Source organism: Drosophila montana, unplaced genomic scaffold (assembly GCF_035044405.1).
Source record: "Drosophila montana isolate Dmon_TW-CO22-7 unplaced genomic scaffold, ASM3504440v1 contig_2668_1, whole genome shotgun sequence".
Taxonomy (NCBI): domain Eukaryota; kingdom Metazoa; phylum Arthropoda; class Insecta; order Diptera; family Drosophilidae; genus Drosophila; species Drosophila montana.
In genome coordinates, this window is record NW_026997535.1 from 212,897 (window position 1) to 230,694 (window position 17,798).

Sequence of the window (17,798 nt, forward strand, 5' to 3'; positions counted from 1 at the left end):
GTTTTGCCGTTTGTTGCTATTGTTGTTGTTGTTGTTGTTGTTGTTTTTGTTGTTGTTGTTTGTTGTTTGTTGTTGCTTCGGGCATTCGACTTGTAAATCGTCGGCTTGCATTAGAAATGTATTTGTTAATGTTTTAGTGGTTTTTGCGGTGCTTTGGAAACCGCAGCGAGAGCACGAAATACGCCGTAACAAAAGAAATCACAAAGCTACCGACTAATACATACTCTGTAATCAGTTCAAGGCGTGGGAATATACCCACAGCTGGTGCATCTTATGTATTTATTTTGATAGAGCGTGTGCGGGGACAAGAAAAGTATTACGATCCTTTACTTGAAGCTACATATATACGAGATTTATGTGCATATATACGATGTACGATATACAATATATGCTTAACATTTATCTAAGCACCAAGAGCATACGATATGTGATGGGATATGCCTCTCGGCTAATTACATACATTTCCATAAAAAACCATTAAACCCCTTTTCATTAGATACAGGGTATAAAAATATGTAGCATGAGCCGACGCCAGCTGCGACTGCGACGCTGACATCGCTGCTCGGTTGGGCGCAACAGTTTCGAAATTGCCCCCACCCCCTTTTACCCCTGTTGCTAGCACTCCTGCTTGGGTCGCGTGTTCGCAATCTCTGACGTAATGTGCTCCATTTATACATTTCACAGCTTATCGATACACATGCGAGTGTAATGGGGGTGAGAGGGCAGTAAGCGGGCCAGGTTGATAGAATACGCACCTGATGCAGAGCGGTAAGGCCATCCACATTGGCCGTGTTAATGTCGGCGCCCTGATTGAGCAGCTGGACGACCTCCTCCTTGTCGCCGGAGAGGCAGGCGGCGAGAAAAACGCAGCCGGAGCTGAACTTGATGCTGCGGCAGTCCTCGCGACGGGGCGTGGGGGCGGCGCGATTTGTGTCCGACTCCTCCCAGCGCTTCAGCTGCTCGGCACGCTTCATCATGGCCGAGTTGTTGCGCACCTCCATTGTTGACATTTTGACGGATTTGCGGTATTAAATAACGGCGCTTGAGGCGCCAACAGTTGCAGTTTAAATCTAATGTGCGATTTGTTATTGTTGCTTTTGTAATTGTATTTGTATTTGTATTTGTGTTTGTATTTGTTGCTGTGTGCGATCGATACAAATTTGGCCGCTGCACCGAGAATTTTGATTTGCACTATTTATGGGAAAAGTTGCACGATTTGTTATTTTAATTTTTCATTTAATTTTTTTTTCTTATTTTTTTAGCACTGATCATTTACAAATCGCCTGTGTGAATGCTGCTGCTGCTTCTTCTATCTAATTATTAATTTTCTATTTTCACTCGTTTCGTGCCTACTGCTTTGTGTGTGTTGTTGTTGTACTTTTTTCTATACGCTTTATCAGCTAAAACGGGCGCAACTGCTTGGCGTGTTGTTTTTTTTATCGTGTTTCTTTTGCACTTCACTGCACACATACACACACACAGTCACACGCTCCCGGGAGCACAGACACAGCCAGACAAGCACAAGCACAAGAACACGCAAACACACACACACATTGAGGCGCGCATGCAGGCAGACGCGTTCTCTCCGCCGTTTTTCTTAGACGCTTGCAAAACAATTTTCGTGTTAGCATTTATCACACTTCTTTTTTGATTCTAAGTTTTCGCTTAACATTAAAAACAAACATTGTATCCATTTGCGCGCTGCTGCTGCTGCTGCTGCTACAGACTGCAAAGAAAAGATTAAGGCAAAAGTTGCGCGTAAATTATTTTGACATAAAACACAACACTGCCGCCTGGGCTCTGCCGATGTTGACGCCGACTGCGACGCTAGGGCGCTGCTGGCATTTTGAATGCAGTTTAAGCACAGGGTTGTCGCACTGCGTTTTTATTTTAGCACACAATACGCACAGTGCAATACAACAACGTATTAATGTGAGCATTAAATAGAAAAGAAAGAAGGAACATTTGTTGCTGCTGTTTTTTACACTTTGTTTATCATTGTAAGTATGTTCGCGCGCTCGCTTATTCTCTGTGTTTTAGCCAGGCGTGCTCTCTCTCTCTCTTACTCGCTCTTCAACAACACACATACGCAATATGCAACACTGTGTGTATATGTGTGTGTTACCAATTTGACATAAATTCAACAGCCGCGACGCTGACGTCGGTACGCGGGTAAATAGAACGAAGAACGCAACTAAAGATGGAAACCGATATTTTTCACTCAATCTTTTCGCCTTTTTTTATATAATGGATTTGTAGTCGAATTGTAATGCCTAGATATACAGCGCGTAATTATGTAAAGGCATTTAACAGCGCTCCATACACACACACACACTTGCAAACGCGCAGCACACAAACACGCATATGCAAACGTAGAGAAAAATGTATAAATTGCAGTAAAAACTTTTCACAGCACAACGGCATCGAAACCGAAACGCACACAAACGCACGCACTTACTTTGCTTCTCGGCACGCGCAAACTGTGGGCACTGTTTTGGGCTCAGTCGCTTAGATAGAGCAATGCACAATAATTCAATTTATTGTGCATATTTCGGATAAATTTGATATTTAATTTCGTTCACCAATCCGTGCCATTCCGTGCGGCCACGACAAAGGTTAAAATGAAACTGATGAAAGAGAGGGACAGAGCAAACAGAGAGAAGAGAGCGACCCTGTCAGAGTGACATGTTGCTGCATCTGGTGAATGCTCGCAGTTGTCAACGTAAGCTGTGAGTGTCGCCACATGTTGCCTCAACATGTACTCTCGATAGTTTTCCGATGCGACGATGTCAAGCAACAGTGTGTACACATGGCAAAAAGTTAGCAGCTACGGCAACACTGCACCAGGGCTGCATGACATAATTTCAAAAAATATCGCTTTGCCGCCCTACGCTAACGTCGTAACGGTTTCTTTCTTTTGCAATTAAACCAATGAGAATATTTACCAGAGAAATCTTGTCGAACTTTCGACTGCACCCCTGTTAGATGTGCTCTCACCCGCTCTGACCAACTACCCCTTGCAGCGCACACTCCCCAAACCCACCACCGCCCAAAAATATTGCGCAGTTCTCTGGCCACAACTGTAGCTCGTTCCATCCCGCTGCTTCCATAGAAAGCAAAACAAAACTATGCAATAACAACACCTTTTGGGCACGGGGCATTGAAAATGGGCTAGGCTAGCCGCACAATTTTTTGCGCTAGTCGCATCGTGACGCTCAGACCCAACGGTCGTAAAAACAGTTTGGTGCATTAAAAATTTGTAATTAGCAAATCGTTCACTTATCAAGTGCCAAAAATAATAACGAATTTTCGATAAGCAAACGCTTTTTTTCACTTTCTGAACTGGCGAAATTTTTCCAAATAATATTCCCTGATAAGATGCTATCATATCAGCCAAAATAATGTCGGTGAGTGCGTAGTATAAGCTCTGTGTGTGTGTGTGTGTGTGTGTGTGTAGGAGTGGTTGCCACTTAAGAGGATATTCGTATTTGGGGGGTGGTTCGCCTCTTCATTCATGCAGGCCAAAAACGCATGCACGAACGTGCCTCGGGCACGACCAAAACCGTATTTCTCAATTTGATGCAATCCCAACCCCAACCTCCCTCTCCCTCTCTCTCTCTCTCTCTCTCTCTGTCTATTGCCATCCCGCTTTGTCACATCTATTTGCGTAATATTATCTTGCATTACATTGCATTTACATGACGAAATGCTACATGCGAGATGCTGAGCTCATTTCATTCATGCCGCCTCGCCAGCACCTGCCCCTGCCCCTCCCTCTACCCCTGGCCCTAGCCCTGCCCACGCCATGGTGCTTAACTGACAGCAGCCCACCGCAGGCGGCGCCACCCACTTGCCCTCCGGAGCAGCTGCTGTGCACGCAAAGTATTTTCTGGTTTCGTTTAGAATTTTCCTATTTTTAATTACCGCCCAATGTCGCATTGATTTGTAAGTTTGTTATTGTTCTTGTTGTTGTTGTTGCTGTAACACGTTTCTAATGGCAGCGCCGTCTATTTGTTTTTGCCGTATAATCAGCTGTTACCTCATGCTTTTAGTTAAAAGTATATTTACTATCTTGTTTAAAAAGCTTACACAACTAAACTGGGCGGAATTCCTACACAATGAGAAAAACTTTGGCATGTCAATAAATAAATGAGTCTCTTTTTCAGGGCACACATATTCCATAAATATATATCTATGAAATTCCTATCAGAATTTAATAAATTTCCATTGCAAAATATTAGTTTTTGTTATTTTTTCCAATATATTATAGCTTTATGGCCTGTTTATTTAGCCCATTTTCAGCAAGCAGCTTGTTTTTTATCTTATCTTCAAAATGCGATAAGATGTGAATAATAATATATTATTCCAACTGCTTTGGCAAGCATGTAAGCTGATAAATTATGCGAAAATGACACTGAGTGCCAAAAGTGCCAGCAAATACAGCTGTACATTAATAATACTGCGTAAACATGTGCACAGTTGGTATTACATACAGCAGCTGGTATTAAGACAAGCAATGCAAGCAGTTGCAAAAGCAGTTGCTCAAGCAGTTGTGCAAGCAGTGTGGCGATCGCAAGTGGTTGCTTACGTGTTGTTTGTATTTGTTGTGTGTGAGTTGTTTCTCTGTGTGCGTGCGCATTGATCGTCGGCCTGTCGCCAAAGGATCCTGCAGGATCCTGCGCAGCCAGTCGGCAGCTGGCGAACGTCTTATGCCCCGTTCCTGGAACGCGCACACAATAAGCATTTTTCTGAACAGGCAACAAGCAACAGAAACCGGGCCTGGCAACAGCTGCGCCGGCTGCGCACCTTTTGATCCTTTTAGTGTCAGCGGACAGCTGCTGGCACACGTCCTTAGCTCCTGCTCTGATTGAGGCAGGTAATTCCTCGAGCTGCAGAAAGGGAGCACGGCAGATGTTGTAATAAAGGCAATCTAATCAAGTCTTGTCGTTGTTGTTGTTGTTGTTGTGACACCTTTTCGCAATGAGCAAATGCGAATAATAAAATACAAAACTGGTTTCGCTGCATTTGGTTGTCAATTAAAAATAATAAAAAAATTTACAAAATTACTAAACACACCTGAGCGCATGCGCGCTGCGTTTGTATTTGTTGGTGACTAACAACAACAACAACAACAAAAACAACAACAATAAAAGCGAGTGCAACAACTTTAAAAGGCCTTGCAAGGCCGTTTTTATAGTAACATTTACCACAAGTTGCCCCAAGCTCGGCTGTTGCGACTTTTGTGCTCTTTGTGCTTGGTTCCAATCTGCAAATTATGAAAATTCAAGCTGTTTCCAGTCCACAAATAGAATATAAGTATATAAAATTTACAAGGCTTGTCAAAAGGCGTCTAGACGCTGCCTCTTGTTTTGTTTTTGGAAAATGCGTCGCGCCGTCTCGCCTGATAATTTTAGATGTATTTATTTATAAAGAGTTCAAATACGCAAACGATGTCGATGCAGCTGAATGCTAAACAGACATATCTACACATACATATATGTATATAACTTTTATCAGCATATATATGTATATGTATATTCAATTGCAATCTTCTATTAAGCAGTACGTGCTGGTATTTCCTTTCGTTAAGTGTACACCTGTTTATACTTAGAAAAACCCACAGCTAACGTCATAATATGTGACTCTTTATAAAAATTTTAATTATTTTTGATAAGCTTTACTTGTTTTTAAGCAGAAATAAAAATTTTAAAAATTCTTATCGAGATGTTATCAATCATTTCCGTTTATACCTATGGTATGCTTGTTCATTATTAGATTCTGATATATTGTTTTACAGTGAAAAATGACAAGTACACATTTAATTTCCTTTAGCTGATTTATGCGGCTTCGTTCAAAAGATTACGTTAAATTGTGACGTAACGTATATCGAGAAGAACATACGTTAAGTACATACGTTTAAATAATTATATATGTTAACAATTGCATGTACACAAATGTTATATATGTACATATGTATGTGTATGTACTTAGGTTCCATTTCTATCTCTATCAGCTGCTTGTACCGAAATTAAAATAAAAATGGGCCTGGAATGCCCATGTGCCTAACTTCTATCGCACTATTGATAGTATTTGCAGCTGCCAATGCTGCCAAACAAAACAGAAATGTACACAATTTAAGCCAGGCCCAGACAGGTAAGCGAGTGCAGTGGAGCATATGTGCATACATAACGCATACAGACATGCATATACAAAAAAAGCAGCTGCTGTCGACGCGCTGCCAGCGTCGGCGTCGCCGTCTGCGTCTGGAAGGTGCGCGCGTCAATTATGGGCTGCAACGACGTGTCGTGACGGTGCATTGACACGCGCCAGAAGTCAAAAGTGGACGAGCCTGATGAATATGCCAGGCGCATGCTCAGGCCGTGGCAAAAATCAATGATCCTAGACTGTTGCAGTTGCAGCCGAGGCACCTAACGCACGGCGCTGCTGGTTGGAAAAGGATAACCGTAGTGTAGAGTTTCCGTATACGGTTGTACGATACGCCATCTTGCGTACTAATACTTGCCGTAGTAGAAGTTGTACGTGGTGTATTGGGGCCGTCATTGTGGTGCCAGCCCGTTGTGGGCAAAGCGAGCCTGGCTGGCAACCCGCTTATTGTATGTATGCAATACATAACATACATATGTATGTATGTATGTATGTACATCTGTTTTTATGTTTATACACTCTGATGCCAGCCACATAATAGGCAGCAATAGTTTTTACTGAAATATCACTTAAATGTTTTTGCTCTTTTACAAATTAACAAAATTGCAAGTTCCAAGAAGTGCAACCAAAAACATGCATGAAAAAAATTCCAAGTACCATCTGTATGCACATATGTATGTTTCTTCTCTCTATCCCTCGCCCGACGTATGCTCGTTCGGGGTTGCTCTCGCTCGTATCGTCGTATCGTCTGGCCGTGTATGTATGTGTGTGCTTGTGTATGCGCTCGTTCGGCTGTAGCCGCTTCGGCGATTTCAGTTCGCTCACGAAGCTCGAATAGTAAAGAAGCCATGGATACGCAAGCGCTACAATTTTAAGCACTTAATTTATGCATTTACAAAACTACAAAAAGAAAAGTGTTTGGATTTCGGTATTGCGGTCTCCAAACTAAATTGTGATATTGATAGTATTTTAAAAGCAACAACAATAAAAGCAACAAATTAAAAATAAATACAGAAACGTCTGCGTCTCTGTGTTTGTGTGTTTTCCGTCAACGTCAACTCGTCGCTCAGAAAAGAAAAATCAATACCGTGAAAAGAAATAACATTTGTCTCGAATCTAAATAGAACTTAACAGATTTAAAATACAAAGAAGTGTCAGGGGAACTTGAGTTTTTCAACAAAAAGAGAAAAATTGTCAAGGTGAGCTAAAGTTGTGTTTATAAGGCATAGTATTAAATCAACTCGAATTTAGATATAACCCCAAAAATAAAACGAAAACGTGACATCACAAAGCTAAAGCTGTTTTTTTCTCCTATGTATGTATGTATGTTGTTTGCCTGCACAATGTACATTAATTAAAGCTACAGCTTACAAACACACAGCACACACATATAAAACCCCACACGCGCACACACATCAAGCGAACGCTATCGAGTATTTTGTTGTGCACATGACAAAACTTACAAAATCATTTTGTTTAATAGATCAAAATTAATTAAATAATCGATTTAGGCCTGTAATTAAAAATTTCAATATAGATTTAAAGTTACATAATTTAAGTGCTTAAATCATTAAAAGTATATCCCAAGGAAAAATTGCAGTATGTGCATGCAGCGCAAACCGCTTTCGACAATTTTGCCGGCTGTGTTGTGCTGTTCCCGTTTTGGGTCTCTCGCTCTCGCACATTCGTTCAGCAGCCAAGAGGCAAGAGGTCGCTTTCGTAAAAAGATGGCGGCTGCAGAGTTGCTAAATGCTGCTGCTGTTGTTTTTTAAAATTTGTTTACAAAATTTCTGTTTTTTTATAATTACGAATTGCTCTTTGTGCAATTTGTTTACCTTTAAAATTAACCAAAACATGACACACATTGTTTACGTTGGCTTTTGAGTGGCTGTAAGCAAACATTTTTAAACTATGACAACCCTAGCATTCTCATTGTGAATGATATCAGCGCTGCTGGCGCTTAAATCAACATATTCGCAGTACTATGGAAGAGAGTGTGTGAGTAATTGAGAGAGGGGCAGGGTGCGGGTTCTGAAATATACACAATGTCAGACTTATTTGTTTTCGTTGGAATTTTCGACTACGCCATTTTTGGCGTTGTTATCTATATTTATATATTTAACCGATGACTATAGTATGCAAAACAATGTTGCCCAATTTTTTGCAGGCTAGAAGGTCAACTTGTATGACACACGCTCGCTCAGCTGTAGATCTTGTTCTAATTAAATTAATTGTGGTGTTTTTGTATTCTGCGTATTTATACTGCTGCCTGCTTTTAATTTGTGTAGTATTTTTTGTCTATCTCTCTTTCTGCTAGCTTAGATCATCATTCATCATAATAAACAAAGTTTGTGAGTTGATGACGCGTTGTTTCTGCTGGCTCCACTATTTACTACATCCGATGAGTGCGCATACATACATATACACATACACACACATACTTCCTTTACGCATACACATAATCCCTATACCCAGACCGAGCATATGTATTTGAGTAATTTTTTGTTTGCTTTGTTCGTAATTTCCGCTCGGAACGGAAGTGGTGCACTCATGCGTACGCCGCGTTTCACTCTGCAGCAACACATAAGCCATGGCCAAAGCGGGCAGTCTGCCTCTCGCTGCATTGTTGCCACTTTTCACAAAAGACTTTTGCAGTTTTATGCTTCATTGCTTTGAACTCTTGCGCTCGATTCGCAGAAAGAAGCAGAAGAAGAAAATACAGCAACAAAGAGAAAGTATCAACTCGAGCTTTTACAGCTTAACTTGAGCAACTCTTGATTGTTATTGTTATTGCTGCAACAACAACAACAACAGCAACAATATGAAAAACACCCGCACCCAGTCGACAACGACGCCTACACAGAGCACAGGAGGAGGGGCCGACTTTGGTGGTCGTCCTCCTGGTGGTGCCTGGCATAACAACGCCTACGTTTATTTATCCAACTGAATGCTGGGTAGATTTTCCACGCTTTTCACCAATAAAACGATAGATAACTCGCTTAATAAACAGTTCTCACGCAGAGCCCAAAACTCGAAAAGAAATGTTCTCTAAAGTAGTTTTTTTTTTCTTCTAAAGATTTTATATTGTCTTTTGTTGTCCCTTTGCTATCGCCAAGAGACGTGACGGCAATCAGCATGAATGGACCTAAACCAAGGCGCGGCGGCCCTTGAAAGAGATATAAATGAGAGGAAGAAGAAGAAGCAGATGAAGTTTAAGAACAAATGGCAGCAGAGATGTAGGAAAATTACTTTGGAATTCCCGGAATTTTCTGGGCTGAATCATCTCGAATGCGAGACGACCTTTGAGTCTTGGCCGCGTGAAAAACGACCTTTCATCCATTCCACACACTAACGAGGCGCATTTAATGCGTGTGTGTCAGTATCTGCATCTGTGTGTGTGTGTGTGTGTGATCGTGTGTTTGTGTTTTCCATGAGAGCGTACCCGCATTCCAAGTCTCATAGATGCTGGCAGCCAGATAGGAGAGATGCACAGTACACAGCACGACTTGACTTTGGGTTTAGGAACAATTTTCTTTCTTTGGAAACGCTGGTGGCGACGACTGCAGCGACGGGTCTTTGAACTGAGCCGCCGTTAGGATTTTGGGCAATCGATCAATGTGCGAGAGAGAGAGCGAGAGAGAGATACTGAGATAGAGAGCGCAGCAGCAGGCCGTGCCAAGCCGCGCTTTAATGCATTCCTCAGCGGCTTGCAGTTGGCTCAATCGCATTTATTATGATTACGGATGATATTGCCCTTTGTTGGGCATTCTTTAAGTACACAGCCAACCAGGCAGCCAGTCAGCCCGTCAGCCAGCCAGCCAGCCAGCATCTTGTGTATTTTATTATTATTATCGACGGCGTCGTCGGCGGTCGCTTCGTTCTTCTTGTTCTTGTTTTTGTTTTAGTTGTTATTGTTGGCTGCTGCATTTCTTGGAAGGACACGGCACACACACGCACACATCATATTCTTTGTGAGCGTGTGCGTGTGTGTGTGTTGGCGTCGGCCTCTGCATCATCTCCCCCATGTCCTCCACTTCCCTACTTCAAGTTCTGCGTGATGACGACTCATGCTTGTGTGTCCCCCTCCCTCTCTCTCCTTCGCTCGCTCTTTTGCCTGCTGCTCATGTTGCTCCACTCGTTCGTATCTGGTATCACCGCATTCCAATCTCAGTTTAGAAGACAACAACAAGAGCCAAGAAAAAAGAATGGTAGTGTTTATAATAGTTTCCCACAGTCTGAGGTTACACTCACACATACACACACAAACACAAACACTCACACATACAGAGTAGAGACCTTTGCTGGCTGGCTGGCGGTTACCTTCACTTAAAAGACAGCATTGAAACTCCAATCCCAAGCCCAGCTTTATAGTTTAGCTTGGTTTCCAATCAGAAAACCAGCCGCACGGCAGCCAACTCCAGTTGTTTTTGTTGTTTTGTTTGTATTTTGCGCAGAGTTTGTAGAAAAGTTGTTCGACTGCATTCCAATGCGCGCGCCTCGTTGGGTTCTCGTTTGGTTTGCTTGTTGCATGGGGCGCACTGGTCCTCTTTATGTGTGTGTGTACGTGTGTGAGTACGTGTATGTGTGTATTTCTCTGTTTGTTGCCTTGCCTCCTGGGCTGTTGCTGTCTGGCCTTTGATTATGATTTTTCTTTGCTTTGCACTCTGTCTATGTGTGTGTGTGTGTGTGTCTTTCCACTTTGGTATTTTCTGGGTTCTCATGTCATTCATGCGCCCGGGAGGCCCTTTTCCTATAGATTCTTCTACGTTGTCAGTTCACATTTGTTGCTATGCTCAGGCGCATTTACGGTATATGCTTAGTTATTTTATATTATTTGTTAACTTCACTTAAAAACTTAACACTTGCAAGTTTTAAATTGTGTTGTTAAGTTGAGTCTCGTTAAAATAGAGTGCACTAATGCAGCCCTGGTAAGTGTTTTCATACATGATAAATGCAAATTCTTGACATATGGCAACACTTTCGAGCAAATTGCATTGAACTTTTGCTTGAATTTCCTGCTAAAAGCAATGCATTTCAAAAAAGAAAGAAACAAAATGCCATAGCGTTTACATTACAATTGTTAATGGGCATGCATTCCGCAGCAATAAAAGCAACAACAACAACAAGAACAAGCAGCTATAATTGCAAGCTTCTGCACTTTGTACTTGGCAAAAAGAATCAACAGCAGCAACAACAACGGTGCATTTGCAATTGAAGCAAAACAGCAGCAGCAACACACACAACAATAACAACAACAACAACTGCAGCATCCAGCCAGCAACATCTCGAAGCTATCATCTTTGTCTGCGTGTGTGTGTGTGTCTGTTGCTCAAGCTGAAGCTGCTGCGCTGCTGCTGCTGCTGCCCGTCGTTGCTCCACTTCAAGAACAATGCGCAATCTCTGCCGAGCTGTGCCGAGCGCAGCGCAGTGTCGGGCATTTGTAATTTACAATTGTGCTTTTGTTTTTGTTTTATGCTTTTATTTATTTTGCATTTGGTGTGTGCGCATTTGTTTCTTTTTTTTGCACTCTTTCTTTGCACCCAAGCGGTGCATTTGTGTGGAGCCTGTGTGTGTGTGTGTGTGTGCGTGCGTGTGTGTACGTGCATAGTTGTTTTTCCATTGATGGTTTTGGGTGCCTATTGCTATCCCAGTCTCACACGCTGCCCGGCAATGCAGCGCACTCGTCACTGCATTTATGCTGCACTGCTTTTTTTATGCTGTGGGGCGCTGCTTGCGGCTGCCGCCACCGAGTCGTTTGACTGCATTCCATTAAAACTTTCTCACAGTCGGCTACGGCTACGGCTACGAGAGTTGCTTGCTGCACGACGAGTGCTTGGCACTGCCAGCCCCAGCCCCAGCCTCAGCTCCAGCCCAACCGACCAACCACCCAGTCGTCCCCTCTCCACTTCCCTCTCTGCCTCAGCAGCAGTCGTTGCCCCGTCGTGCTGCAATTGTTTGGCGTGTTTGGCTGGTTTGCGGCTTGGCTTGGCGTGGCTTGGCTTTAAATTTGGACTTTGTACAAAGTCCCGACACGGCGTTCGTGCTTGCTGCTGGGCCTCCTCCCTGCCTACCCCCCTCCTCCATGCCTCCCGGCTGAATCGCCTGCCGTGAAGTAAATGTCGAAAAACGGCTTACAATCTCTTTAACTACATGAAAAAAGACCACCAAAACAGTTCAACGCCGATGGCATAAGTAAATCTATCGTTTAAATATATATATGTATATATACATATGTGTATATATGTATGCACATATGTAGGTGTGTACACGCTTGTATTAATCGATGAAATCGCACGCGTTATCGGTTGAAAGCGCTTCACTATGCTTAACCGATTATTTTTAATTTCTTTCAAATGTTCAAAGGTTAGAAATTGAAATATACGGATTTCATTTGAAATTCTCTAAATATAAATTAAATAAATAAAAATATAAAAATAAATTAAATAAAAATATAAAAATAAATAAATAAAAACATAAAAATAAATCAAGATTAAAAAAAAAATGTAAAAATAAAATAATAAAGTAGTTATATTATAATTATGAGCATATTCTCTTTACAATACTTGGGTAATAGGGCATTGAGAAATTGCAATTTCTGAGAAATAAGTGAGGTTTTTCTTTAATAATGCAATTCCTTTTAGATTATGAGTATTGTAAAATGCCAAGTAAAAGCATATTGTACAATCGTCACATACTATATACAATTATTCTATTATATTGCTGTGACTCTTGATCTTCTGTTTTGTTCGCTTTGTTTCAAGCTAATGCTTATCATTATCCGCTTGTTGTGTAAACAATTATTTTAACTATTATTTATTTACGATATTCGTATATCGTATTCGTTGGTATTTTACCGCCTTTGTTTTCGCCGGCTCATCAACACACATTTAGTCCAAAGTACTATCTTCTTTTTAAACGACCCGACCAGCTGCTTTCGTTTGGATGATTCCAATCGCCCATCTATTGCAGATTCGCATCGGCGCAGTTGCATCAACAACTCGCGGTTGTAAGATTGCGTACGATACGCTACGTTTGCTGGGATTTCAGGATACAAACCCAGAAACCACCCTTGTCGTTGAATTGCCACAGGTGCGAGCGAGAGAACGATATGCTACACAGTCCTTAGGGGTGCGTGCTTAAAGTTCGTTGATGTGGCCTCAGCCTCAGTTGCTTGAACTGCGTTTCAGTTTTTCAACTTTTCCATTGCAAAGTACATTTAAACGAAGTAGAAAATGTCGAAATTGATCGCCATATCGAAAGGTATTCATGATAAATGAATATAAAGCGATTTTAAAGCCTAAAGATAAAGCTTTCTCTTATCGTATAAGTTTTAAAAAAGCTTCTTGCACATTCGCGGGGCTATTTTAACCTGCGGTTGGGTTGACATTATTCTATAGTATATTTTACAATCGAGCGAGTTGTGAACAGTTATTTATTATATATACCTAGAAGTTGTTTGTGTGCTTCAGTAAAGATATCGCTCCGGTGGCGTTTAGCTCGCTTCGGGAGACAAGGAAACGAACTGGCATAGAGCCAACGAGAAGGGAACTCAAGTAATTAACACGCGGGGCGCACCTGATTTGTAGCTCTTGTCACCTCTTATCCGACCGATAACATTATCTAGCTTAGAATCTATATTAACGTGCATTTCTTTCGCTCTTCTTTGCAGTGGGAATTAAAGGAACAAAGCATAGCTACAGTAACCAGTACATCGGCAATCAGCATTTTATCAAGATGGCAAATGTAGCAAGTCCGCCAAGGTATATACCTTATGGATCCGTGACAACGGCAACAACAACAACGACAGCAACAGCAACAACATTAGATCAGGTGGACAACAGCACGACAGCAACGCAGCTGTTGAAGGCGTTCGTTAACAGAATGAATGAGAAATATAATCGGGAGGATGAGCGCTTAAGGACATTCGATAACTGGCCCTTGTCCTGGCTAGATAAGCACGCATTGGCACAGACGGGCATGTTCTTTACAAACGAGGAAGACAAGGTCAAATGCTTTTTCTGTGAGGTCGAAATCGGTCGCTGGGAGCGCGAAGATCATCCCGTCCAGGAGCATCTGCGCTGGTCGCCCAACTGCCCGCTGCTGCGACGCCGCAACACCAACAATGTGCCCATTAACGCGGACGCCCTGGAGCGTATCTTGCCGCCCGTCAGCTATGATGTGTGCGGATCCAACGATGTATCCGGCTTGGAGGTGCGCGAGAACGCCTACTCCGAGGGCCGGCAGTCGATACAGTCGACGGGCGTGAATACGTCGCCGCCGCTGCGACTCGGCGGTGTCGGCTCACCCATGGGCATGCAGGAGCCGTGCAGCCGGCCAGCAGGCAACGGCAATGGTGGCAATTATTTTCCCGAGTATCCAGAATATGCCATCGAGTCGGCGCGCCTGCGCACCTTCGAGGATTGGCCGCGCAACATGAAGCAGAAGCCACAGCAGCTCGCCGAGGCGGGTTTCTTTTATACTGGCGTCGGCGATCGCGTGCGCTGCTTCAGCTGCGGCGGCGGACTCAAGGACTGGGACGACAACGACGAGCCCTGGGAGCAGCATGCGCTCTGGCTGAGCCAGTGCCGCTTCGTCAAGCTCATCAAGGGTCGGCTCTACATCGATGCGGTTGCAGCGAAAGCGCAGGACGCCAAGCCAGCAGCAGCAGGGCCAGCAGACGACGAAAAGCAGCAGCAGCAGCCGTCGCCGCCGTCGAGCCACAGTTCAAACCCAAGCGTAGATTCACTGAGCAGTGCTCCGGCTGCAGATGCTCTGGCTGCTCCTTCTGCAAGTACAGCAGCAGTCGCTGCCGCCGCTGCAGGTGGCGACGATGTGGCGCCCACGTCTGCCGCACGCATCCTCGACAAGATTCTGGCACAGAGCTGCCCAGAAGGTGCCGCCCTGGCGACTGCAGCCGGCGGCGTGACCGTGCCCGAAGAGAAGCTCTGCAAGATCTGCTATGCGGCCGAGTACAATACGGCATTTCTGCCCTGCGGCCATGTGGTGGCATGCGCCAAGTGCGCCTCATCCGTAACCAGGTGCCCGCTCTGCCGAAAATCCTTCACCGATGTTATGCGTGTATATTTTTCTTAAATGGCATTGTCTTAATCCTAACCACTGCGCGTCCAAGCCACACGAACACCGGCGCGGCCAATCCTGGCCGCTGTAATATACGAACACCCACGCCCAAAAGTGTGTAACGGCCAGCTGGATTGCCAGCCCCAATTTAGCTGGCCGTTGCACAACAAACACAACACGCACGCGCGCATACAAAATGTAAAGTTAGATATATATATATATATAAATATAAAATAAAAAACATAATTAATACACTTGGATATCCGTTATGCTTTAAGTAACAGTGCGTTCACATATACTAGTTGTACATTCAAGTATAATATATAAAATTAAATTTTATAATATAACATCCCACGTAATAAATGCAGATCTGAAAAAAAAGCACACTCTGCGTTTGATTGTCTCCCATCCCCCCTCCCCCCTATTAATATTATAATTTCTATGATAAAACACAATATTTATGTATATTAAAACAAATAACCTATACTTCAGCTGGAAACAAAACAAAACCCGTTGTTTTTATTTACGTTGCGCTCGCTTTGGCCGGCACGGACTCAATTAGAGAAAAAAGAAAAAAAAAAGCAAACCCAACAAAGGCGCCGACGCGCCACGGCAACAGGGCCGCCCACATGGCCACAGCCTGGGCATGGCTATCGCAAGACTGGCTGGGAATTCGTGGAGGCGTCTAACAGGCCCTGTCTGCCCACAGACTAACATATAGATCAGATTCGTATTACGCGAGAATTGACTGGCATAGAAGAGAGACTGGAACCGAGGAGAGATTTAAAACATGCATTGGCTAAGCTATTCGATAGACCTTCCCGGGGGTCCGAACCCTGCAATTGGCCTACTTATAACACTTGAGTATTGGCTGCCAAAGAAATCTGGATCCGAGGAGAGTTAGATGTGAGTTGCCCAGGCTCAAGATTTAATATATACTAAGTTATTCCCTAGCCTTGGCTGGAGGTTCTATCTCCTCAGTTTGCCTACCTATAACACTGACGCGTATCACTTTAGTATTGGTAGAAATCTAGATCTGAGGATAGATAGATGTGAGTTGTCCAGCTTCAAGATTTAACAGATGCATTGGCTAAGCTTTCGATAACATCGCCCGGGAGTTCCCCGCGGTTCGTCTACTCATAACACTGTTTTTAGCCACACATCAACTTTATTTTATCCGATCAATTCTAAAAATGGTATTTTTTATTTTTAAAAGTCGTTATGTTTACCGCTAGCTATTGACGCAGTGTGGCCATAAAATGGTAAGGTTTAAAATAAAAATTTTAATAATGAACCTGTGGCAAGGTTCAAAGAATATGTAGCCCAATCATTGCGCGCGTCTAGCAATATTTGCTAGATGTACAATTTTCGGCTAAATTTCTAATCTAGCCCGCATTTTGTTTGTGAAAATATTGAGAGCTTGCAATATTCTCAGAATAACGGGCGACTGTAAATATAAAACTGAGTTGTAAAAAACTTTGAAAAGAAATGACACACGAGCCGCAGCTGGAAAGGTGCTGGTTCGAACCGTGCAGCGACCAATCAAATCATTCGCTTCCTTTCTTAACCAATTACCAACAAAGTGAGTAAGATATAAAGCGAGTTGCAACTGGCTTATTGCGTTTATTCAGTTAACAAAGCAACCGACGTTTCTCAATTAGCAAGCGGCCAGGGATCTGTGTAAGCTGTTATCAGCTGGCCGTGTTTAATCACTGCACGCGCCCCAAATGCAAAGTTCATTCAACCGCAGCAAGCGATGCAAGTGCATTGCAGTTGAATGTTGTCGGGCGAAAAGTGTTTTGGCATTTCGAGTAAGAATCTGAACATTTTCCACATCATAGACATCAATTTGCAGCGCATTTCAATTAGTTGGCTGCATTCATATTTAGCCAGATCCGGTTGCGGGTCTTGTCCAAGTTAGTTGTCTGTTGCTAACCCAACTGTTGCGCTATAATAGCTGGGCACTTGAGCAATGGCAGCTCGTTTGTCATCCTAGAAGTTGCATCATGGCACATTGCGCGTGGGTTGTATCAGCAATTAATAATCGAATCGGATGACTCAATGCTTTTAAATGGATTTGGTGACTGGTTCTAGTATTATTTGCCTGTGGCAATGTTTAAAGAGAAAGAATCCAAAAGCAGGTGAGAAGCAATCAATCGATGCGGCGCCTTGATTATATGTGTATATGTTAATCAATGTTCCACTTTTGCTTTTATTATATAAACACATTGTTGACCTTAGTCTGTGTGTCGCTTTTAATTAACAATTAAACGAGTATCTGGGGGCTGCACATGCCAAACTGAAGGTCGCTACTTGAAGTTTTGATTATTCAAAAGTTCTTTAATTCAGATATAATAGATGCGATTAAAGAAATATAAAAAAAATAAAGCATTCGCAGCCAGTTTTTTTTAGCAGTGTAAGCTTGTAGACCAAGTTTTATGTCCATATGTTCATCCAAACTAAATCTATCTTTTATTGTTTTCATATTTCGTGATCGAATATTAATGGCCTCTCGAATGCATTCGCTATATTTAGCGCGTTTTTTTATTGTCACG

The 17,798-nt window shown here is 42.8% G+C and overlaps 2 protein-coding genes across 29 annotated transcripts in view; one reads left to right on the forward strand and one right to left on the reverse strand.

The window, feature by feature from the left end:
* The window catches only part of Mbs (Myosin binding subunit), a 32,863-nt gene extending 30,239 nt beyond the window's left edge, over window positions 1-2,624 (reverse strand). For 8 of the 27 annotated variants that reach the window (XM_064684035.1, XM_064684040.1, XM_064684034.1 and 5 more), the window contains exon 1: window positions 756-1,731. In XM_064684035.1, the coding sequence (XP_064540105.1) occupies window positions 756-1,010 (255 nt within the window). In that variant the 5' untranslated portion in view covers window positions 1,011-1,731. Of the gene's footprint in view, window positions 1-755; window positions 1,734-2,458 lie in introns of those variants that run through there. The other 19 variants (XM_064684041.1, XM_064684050.1, XM_064684037.1 and 16 more) reach the window with 7 other exon arrangements.
* A 4,346-nt stretch (window positions 2,625-6,970) lies between these two features.
* Window positions 6,971-15,752, forward strand: Diap1 (Death-associated inhibitor of apoptosis 1). 2 transcript variants are annotated; one of them, XM_064683909.1, is made up of 2 exons: window positions 6,971-7,364; window positions 13,835-15,752. In XM_064683909.1, the coding sequence occupies exon 2, from the start codon at window positions 13,900-13,902 to the stop codon at window positions 15,256-15,258; it is 1,359 nt and encodes a 452-aa protein (XP_064539979.1). In that variant the 5' UTR covers window positions 6,971-7,364; window positions 13,835-13,899; the 3' UTR covers window positions 15,259-15,752. The 2 variants fall into 2 exon arrangements, with proteins under 2 accessions (XP_064539979.1, XP_064539978.1); XM_064683908.1 differs by lacking the exon at window positions 6,971-7,364 and adding an exon at window positions 13,701-13,718.
* Window positions 15,753-17,798: the final 2,046 nt, after the last annotated feature.